Source organism: Echinops telfairi, unplaced genomic scaffold (genome assembly GCF_000313985.2).
Source record: "Echinops telfairi isolate 266 unplaced genomic scaffold, ASM31398v2 ScPeMD7_7467;HRSCAF=8505_0, whole genome shotgun sequence".
NCBI lineage: Eukaryota > Metazoa > Chordata > Mammalia > Afrosoricida > Tenrecidae > Echinops > Echinops telfairi.
Window position 1 is genome coordinate 10,081,180 of NW_022111367.1, and position 8,655 is coordinate 10,089,834.

The window sequence follows — 8,655 nt, forward strand, 5'->3', positions numbered from 1 at the left end:
GATGAATGATTTAAACAGTGTTTGCAAGGGCCACGTTTTGCCTAGGAAAGATGAAGTCTTTGATGATAGCCAACTTAGTGTCAATAAGTGGCTTTCTTTGAGACATATTCAGATGCGAACGTCTTGCTTGCCAATTGCCATAGAAATCTTAACACACCATGAAGATTGTCCAAGCGCCAAGCCTTCCGTTCTGGACTAAATTACTTTGAAGTGGCGCAGGACGAGCAGTGGTCAATTTTAACTCTATAGACCGGACAGAGAACGCTGGGAGTGGGAGATTGTGCGTTCTAAAGCAGAAAATAAGAAGGGGAAACTTGTTTTATACACTCTATACAAGGTTTTGCTCATTGTCAGATATCTTTTATATTTCCCATGAATGATTCATGTCTTGGGGGCTTTGTGTCACCCTTCTTTTCACTAGAAACTTCATTACAGAGCGATAAGTTCTCCCATTGATTGGGGTCCTCATTTATGAGTGCTTTTCTTCTTTGTGTGTTAGTCATTGTCATCTGGCTTAAAACAACTCTTTGCAACCTGTTTCACCTTTACTGCATTTAACAAACCTTTTAAACACCACTATAACCTTTTGGAGAAACCCTTATTGACATTACTTCCAATTGTTTAACTATTTGCCTTTTGTCAGTTTTGTATCAGCTAAAATAAAAACAAGCAAATGCCCAGCCTTGTCGGTGTGGCTAGCCAAGGTCCTTTAAGCCACTTTTTTGTTGCCATGAATTTGGATTTCTCCGGACCTGCCCCCAAGTCCCGAGTGGTGATTTTCCCCAAATCATCAACTGAATTTTTGTCCCCACCCCACTTTATCGAAGGCATTTGATGCTCACTCAACTTCATTCAGGATGATTGACTCAATACTTAGCTTCACAGGTTTTGCTTTCTTCTTTGTCTGGGAGCCTCAGGAGGGTTATCTTGCCTCACTTTCTTTGGCCAAAGAAATGCTAAAATTCACTTTTTGTCTTTTCATGGATTCAGTCATTCAAGATAGTACTTTTAACTCAGCTCTCTTTAACAAATGCATGCAGGAAAGCTTAAAACTTAGGCTAGCCTATTGCAACCCGCAGGGATTTGTCTTCATAGATGGATTATATTTTCTAAATTATAAGTCACATTGTAAAAATACTTTATTGCTTGGGACAATCTAAGAAAGCAAGAGAGCAAGGAGATTCTAAATGTTAAGGGCAACCTGTACTCTTTGTAAGAAAGTGGCAGATGAGCCATTATGTAAAACATAAGCAATACATAGGAAGAATACCTTTATTAAATTACTTCATAATCATTCTTGCTTTTCTTCTATTGGAGGTACACATTTTAAAGTTTTAATTTTAGGTGTATCAGGAACCAATAAATCTGTGGCAGTCATCCTATCCATGGTGAAATACATAAAATACATATTCCTTTGTTCCATAATAAATAAACATGTAGCATAATTAGGTATAGTGCAAACTACCATTGAAAAAGTTGTATAAATAAAACAACTCATTATAAATCAGGAATATTTTGTTCTAAGTTTACAATACATAAATTATTCCCCTGCCCCACAAAGTTCATACCTTCTTATTTTGTCTATTTGAAAGGGCTTTGAAAGTGATTATGAAAATCAAAATAAACTTTTAAAATGTAGAATTATCTTATATTCAAGTTTTATGGTCTCCTTTATAAAAGAGGGTCTGCATGTTTTGTGTTTACCATAGCAATCTGAAGATGACATTTAAAGGCTTTCAAAGTGACAGCACCATGCACTAGTCAGAACTATAAACTATATATAATCTCATCAACACAATGCAAAACGGACATGCAGGAAGAGTCTTGGTTTTCACATTACGTTGTTCATTCAAGTAAACTTAGAATGATTATTTCCCATTTTCTTTCCTTTTTAAAAATACCATGGATCATAAGTGACAATCTTTTCACCAAAATGTATACTTCTTTGGTGCATTTTGAACTCTTCCAGTAGGGTGGTGGTCTGAAAATAAATTAATTCAACTGTACAAATAGTGCTCACATACAAGTTATTAACAATGACAAGACTACATCAACCACTCACAGCACACACATTTTTACAAACCCTGAGGAGGAGGTATCTTCAGGGTCTCTGAGGCTATATCAGTGCTCTCTAGTGTATTTGTCCGATGTTTGTGATGGACCAGTTTGCACATGAGATGTGTTGTACCAACCAAAACTTGACTAAGAGTTATTGTCCTGGGTCCTTGACCTTTTTTCTCCCAGCTTGACAGCTCTGGCAAAGGTCACACATTCATCAGTGTGTGGTGGTAACTATAAACCTTTTAAAAATTTTTAATGTGTATAGGAATTCCCTCTCCTCTTCTAATGTAAATCATACACTTCACACATTGTCATTTTTAAATGGAAGAGTTGGGAATGCTGAGTGCTTAGGTGGAGACTGGAATGAAAATGGAGTTTCAGGCAAGGACAAGTAGGAACTTTTAAAAAGGTTGATACGTCAGCATTAAAGAGTTGACTGGTTGTTAAAACAGCTTTAAAATAAATAAATAAATAGGCACTATGCCAACATCACACCTCCTCAAACTTAACTGTAATTTTGGCATCCCAAAGAATTTATCATCTAAAACATCATCTCTTTATTATACAAGAAGTTTGAACACAATAAAGAGGCAGCGTCTGAAATTTCAGTTTGATTTTTAGAAGAGGAAATCCCCCCAAAAAGTCATAGAAAGTAAAGAAAGCACTTGAATGTTTTCTATTTTTATAAAATATCACAGTTTCACAGTTATGTCTATTGCAGCAGCTTTTTTCCTCTCCACTTTTTACTTGATCACAGTAGCACAATATATGGGAACTATATTAAGGTTGCTGCATATTTTTGATTTTGTTTTTAATCATACAAGTAGGGTACTGAAGAGATAATCCTGTATAAAAATACTGTTACGGTGAGAGAAGTGGTAAGAGTAGAAATGAAAAATCACAAACATCAGAACTTATAGGGTTTTTACAAATAGGTTTGGACATAGGTACAGTCCAAGATCTGTTGGCAATGCAGCAAGTGTGTGGTTTACAATCAAGAGGCCTCCACTGAGGAAGCTCAAAAACAGCTCATATTATTGTGTCAAAGGCATTTCAGAGGCACTCCAGGAAATGCAGAGGGCCTTAAAGAGTCTGATCTAATCTTTTCTGTTCTCCTTGAAAAAAGAAAAAAACCAAAAACAATATATTGTATATCGGCAGTTTACATCTTAACTCATCTCTCCATTCATTTTCCTTGGTACATTTTGCCCTCAGCTCTGTCCCCCTGTGATGTCCTACAAGTCCAGCTTGGTTGGATATTTTTTGTTTTGTTTTTTTATAGAAAAAAAAGTCCATCTTAGTTGGATATTTTTGTTTTTTATGAAAGAAAAAAAAAAAGTCCAAATAGCTTAATTAAATTAATTAAATGTACAAACACCATAGGGTTTCATATTGAATAAATAGGGCTAATTAGAACTGGTGGCAATTCTGAGTCATGGGTTTGTCACAGGCTTGGCATTGTCTTAGGCCAGGATATAGTCAAGGACTGCCACTTCGTATTTTGCTTATAATCATTAATAAATTCTTAATGTATAGTCCGTACAACTTCAGAGTTCTGATACATTTCCTCATCTTCAGACTCAGAGGTCGTTCCGTTGCTGGAAGGTGTGTGAAGGTGGCTGGGGGCCCCACTGGCCTGGCAAACATACCACTCGTTGAGGTTAGTGACCTGAGGGGAGAGTGTGCTAGAGCGACTCCTGGTTGGTTCCAGCACAGGAGACAAGGGGGCGCCCACTGATGAGTAACCAAGAGTTCCTGGAGAAGGTGGTGGAGACTTGCAGTGAATCTTCATGTGCTTCCTCAGGGAGCTCGGGTGAGTGTAGGATTTGTCACAGCCTCGAATCTTGCAATAGTAGGGTTTGTCACTTGTGTGGACATGCGAATGTTTCTTGCGGTCACTACTGTTGGCAAACTTCCTGTCGCAGCCATCAAACTCACACTTGAAAGGCTTTTCCCCTGAAACGAAACACAGATAAGGTTAACAATTCTTTTTCCAGAACTCTCTTGCTTGACAGGGGAATCTTGGGTGCATTTCCCCAGCTCCCACCTGAATGCCTATGTTACAAGATGAAATGGGGAATGCAGGGGTGAAGCTGGTGTCCACCAGCCCAGAGGCTCTCCTCAGACCTGTAGATCATAACAGTGACAGCTATGCAGGACCACAGGGGGCAGGGGAGGACCAGCTAACTCAAGGTCCAGGATGTAACACAGTACACCTAGGACCCAGTGAGCCACCTTTGATTCCCTTAAAGGGCTTATCCACACCAAATATAAACAGAAGGCCTCCTCCAGTGAGACAAACACACATAAAACGCTATTTCCAAAGTCATGGCACGGGGAGAACCTCTAAATTAAAAAGAAAAATGAACATATACACTGGAAGTAAATGAAAGGTTCAGTAAAATATAGGGAGAAAATGGCATTTGGTTTTTAAGTGTTCCCCAGGATTTCAGTGATGGAACAGGGACGAAGAACAGTTGGGGAAGGAAAGGAAATACAGTAGTAACAAATCCTTTTCAGAAACAAGGCACCTGTATGACACAATCCCACCACCAGATTTTACAAACAGGTCCCAGAATAGGCTATTGGCCTCTGTGCTCTACCATCTTAGCTCACAATTTGCAGTGGGATTAAGAACAAAGCAGACTAGAATTTTAACACACATTAAAAACAACTGTAAGCCCCAGCCAGAACCTACCATTTACCTGATGCCACGGTAAGCTTATTCTACAGCTTTGTATATTAATAGTCAAAGATGGACTACTTAACACTCCTGACCTATGATATATGCCCTAACTACACCAGTAATACGGTACCTTTAAACCCAAGGGGATTTGTTCCAGGAACTATAAATGCTTAATAGGATAATGATAAATTCAGCTATATTACATCTTGGTGTTAAAGAGCAAATCAGGAAAACAGGTAACTGAATTCTCTCTCACCGTTCTTGATATAATTGAGTCCATAACTATACACAAGCCATCTCAAGCATATTGTTGTCAAGTAGTATTTTGAAGATTTAAAAAGGCATATTGTCTGCATGTCAGAAGTTACTTTGGTGATCCCCGAAGTATGACCCTTTTCGTCATTTTGGATAATCGACTGCTTAAAAAAATAAAACTCTTAAGGCTCAGTGTACATAAACTTCTATGACCCATTTCCATTCCTGTTTCAGTGCTTTTTTACAATTTTGTTAACATTTCACTAACAGCTGTTCCAGTTATGTAGGCCCATTGAAAATATTCAGTAATGCCCAGAATGTACCTTCCCCTAGTTAGAAATGTTTTAAAGTGAAAGTAGACATTACTCAAATGTATTCTATTATTCTCCTACATGAACTATAAAGTGGGGGGGGGGGAGGCACAGCAATCCCAATCATGATCACAAAACTCCAAAAATTCTGTGAGTAAGAGGCAACAAATTATCTTATTAAAATAAATTATTCCTAGATTTCTGTGCTCCTCTTAACACTATGTAAACACAGTATTATTTCAAACAATACACCCCCAAAATGCTAATGACCATTTTCATGGAAATGTGGTGCTTAACTTATTTACATGATGCAAATGTGTCATGCTATTTGGGGGGGAGGCACTGTGTTTCTGAACAACCTATATAACCTGGATTGTGAATGATAAACATTACTGGCTCCTCCACTGCACGTGATGAAAGGAAGCCATGAGACTCAGGAAAGGGAGACATGGAGAGGAAAGAAAAAGGAGAAAATCTGGGATCATGAGGAAGAAGGGGGAGGAAAAAAGGAAGGACTATATAATTTCCCATGTTATATTCAAGGAGCGAACAGCAGAGAGCAAACTCCCAAACGAGAAGGGTCGCAGACCCTGAGGTTTCCCATCCAGGTTCTGACATGGGGTTCAGACAGAATTTAACTCTTCCAGAGTTTGAAAAGCCGTGCTGCCAGTAACCAAGTAATAAAAGGTTTCTGCGGGCAGCTTCTAGGTCTGACCAGTTCTTTTTCTGAACGAACTTGAATTAGGCCCTGAGGAATGCTACAAACATTGGGTTAGACACATGGTTCAGGAAATGGGCCCTCGAGAGTGGCTAGTGGATTATTCTTGGACCAATTTGTTTCGAGATCCTTGATAATCCCCAAACAGCTCTCAAAGGGGAAAGCGGTATGGGAAGGAGAGTTAAAAAGTCCAGGGCTGTTTCTCTTTGAACAGAGCCCAGAGACCTAGATCCACTCTGAGTTTGGATGTGAACCGGATTTCTTCACCAGCAGGGCCCAGAGCGGCGGGAACCAGAAAACAAAACCGCCATGGGTGTCTCATCTCCCTGCCCACGTGAGGATGGAGGGCGGTAGCAGCGGACTCCATCATCTCCCCATCCCAACATCACACACACCCCCGCACCCCTCCCCCACCCCCACCCCGGGCTGGGCTCGTGCCGGGGCAGGTGCCGGAAGGTTAAGATTCGGGTTAGCTTCCACACCATAAATTCCCAATTCTTTGTCTTACGGGAGCGGAAACTGCCCTCGGCAGCTGCTCAGAAGATTCACTTCTCCCGAGGCCTCTCTAGGCCTCAAGGGCCCGAAGCCGCGGACCCAGCATTGAGGTTTCCTTTTGGGGCCTGGGTTGGGGAAAGCTTCCCCAAGGGTGTCCCGTGGGCTGGCCTTTGCCCCAAGGCTAAGTGCTGGTCTCAGGGGCTAGGACCCAGCTTAGCAGGCCAGAGATTTCACTAGAGCCTCTGGGGAAATTCCTTTCGGAAAAATCATTAAGGCAGACAGATCCAAATTGGGGGGTGGGGAGACATCCACCAACAAACCAAGGTCCTTGCAACAAATAAGCTCGCAGCCAGTCCTCTGCGGCAGTGCCGTCTAGGGCGGGCCTGCAGGAGCCAGCCGTGGAAGCCTTCGCCACGCACCGCCTGGTGAGTTGAGCGGCTCCGGCGGCCCAAGGCCTGGCCGGCGCAGCCTGCACATCAACCGAGTCCTCTGCACCCTGGCCGCTGGTCGGCCGCGGGGCCCACGCCTGGTGGCTGCCTCCTCCTCAAGGCAGCGCCGATAAATCACCCGAGTAATTACGGAACGTAAACTCCAGTTACTTAAGTGTCCTCGGAGGAGTAATATTGTCTGTCCCTATAAATCCCGGATGGCGCTCGTGCTCATCAGCGCCTCCACACAGCTCACTCCCGTGCCAAGAGGTCACACCACCAACAGAAGCGACCTCACCACACACCGCATCCTCCCTCCCTCGTGGTCGTAACACCAGCCCCTCAAAGATGGAGTTTGGCGGGGGGGTGGGGTGGGGGATGGATTTCCTCAGCGCCAGTGACTTTCCCTCCAGGAAGAAACGCGCGGGTTACCAGGTTTCTTCGAAACCAGAACCTTATTTGAAGGGGCAAAGCCAGCTCACTTCTCCAGAACACTTTAGCGGCCGTGTGCGTGGGCATAGGGTGTGTAAATGAGGACGTGTGAAAACGTAGATGGGTAAATGGGAAGTCAGGCGGAAGTCCAGCGAATGGGCCGGGGCCGTCTGCGGGACAAGAAGGGTGTGCAGTTATTTGGGTGGGCTGTGTGCCTCTGCGCGTGTGTGCTGTATGGGGGCATCTCCTAGGGCCCAGTTCGTGCCTTGTGCACCCTATCCCAGAAGGGCGGGACCCCCGCTTCTCTAGGAGGGGCCGACTAAGCTTAGCCTGGAGGCCCCATTGCGGGCAGCAAGTCCCCAGGAGCCCCTCCCACGCCCGCTCTAGGGAGCGAGGCGAATGATGGAGATGTGACCGAAGGGAGGGGGGCCGTCGGGCGGCTCCGGCTCCCGGGCCCCGCCGTCCTCCCAAGTTCCTGAGGCTGGCTGGGTGGGGGTGGCCGACCATCCCGGGCACCTTCCTGTTCTCGCTGCGGTTGCTGCTCCCGGGCGGCGGCGGCGGCGGCTGGAGCGCGTAGCCGGTCCCGGTGGAGGGGCTGCGGGCGCGCTGGAGACTCCGCCGTGTGCGAACCCAGCGCGGGGCCTGTGTGTGCTATCGAATTACTTATTCATAGAAAAAAAAGAGGGGGGAGAGAAAAAAAAGAAGTCACATGTCCGGGTTATACGTATGCGAAGAGAAGCAGCAGAAGGAGGGAAACAGGAAGGCGAGCAAAAGGAGTGTGAGAAGCAGCGGCACAAGCTGTGGTGGCGCAGGCAGCGGCGGCAGCGGCGCGGACGGGGACAGACACCCACCTGTATGAGTGCGCTTGTGGATCTTGAGGTTCTCGGAGCGCGCGAAGACCTTGCCGCAGCCTGGGAAGGGGCAAGGGAAAGGCTTCTCGCCCGTGTGGACCCGGATGTGGTTGATGAGCTTGTATTTGGCCTTGAAGGGTTTGCCCTCGCGCGGACAGTCCTCCCAGAAGCAGACGTGGCTGCTCTGCTCCGGGCCGCCCACGTGCTCCACCGTGACGTGGTTCACCAGCTCGTGCATGGTGCTGAAAGTTTTGGAGCAGGGCTGGGCGCCGCCGGCCGGGGGCGGTGGCTGCGGCGGTCCGGCTAGCTCGTCGGGGTCGATCCACTTGCAGATGAGCTCCTGCTTGATTGGCTGCCGCATGTAGCGCAGGAAGGCCCCGGCTGCCCCTGGGAGGTGGGGGTGGTGCTGGTGCGGGTG

General features: G+C 45.2%; 1 protein-coding gene across 1 annotated transcript in view; it reads right to left on the reverse strand.

Annotated features, from left to right (window-relative positions):
• Positions 1–1,254: 1,254 nt before the first annotated feature.
• Positions 1,255–8,655, reverse strand: part of ZIC5 (Zic family member 5) — an 8,479-nt gene continuing 1,078 nt past the window's right edge. The window contains exons 2-3 of the mRNA XM_045283766.1: positions 8,238–8,655; positions 1,255–4,017 (exon numbers count right to left, since the gene is read on the reverse strand). Coding sequence (XP_045139701.1) covers positions 3,587–4,017; positions 8,238–8,655 — 849 coding nt within the window. The 3' untranslated portion in view covers positions 1,255–3,586. The remainder of the gene's footprint in view (positions 4,018–8,237) is intronic.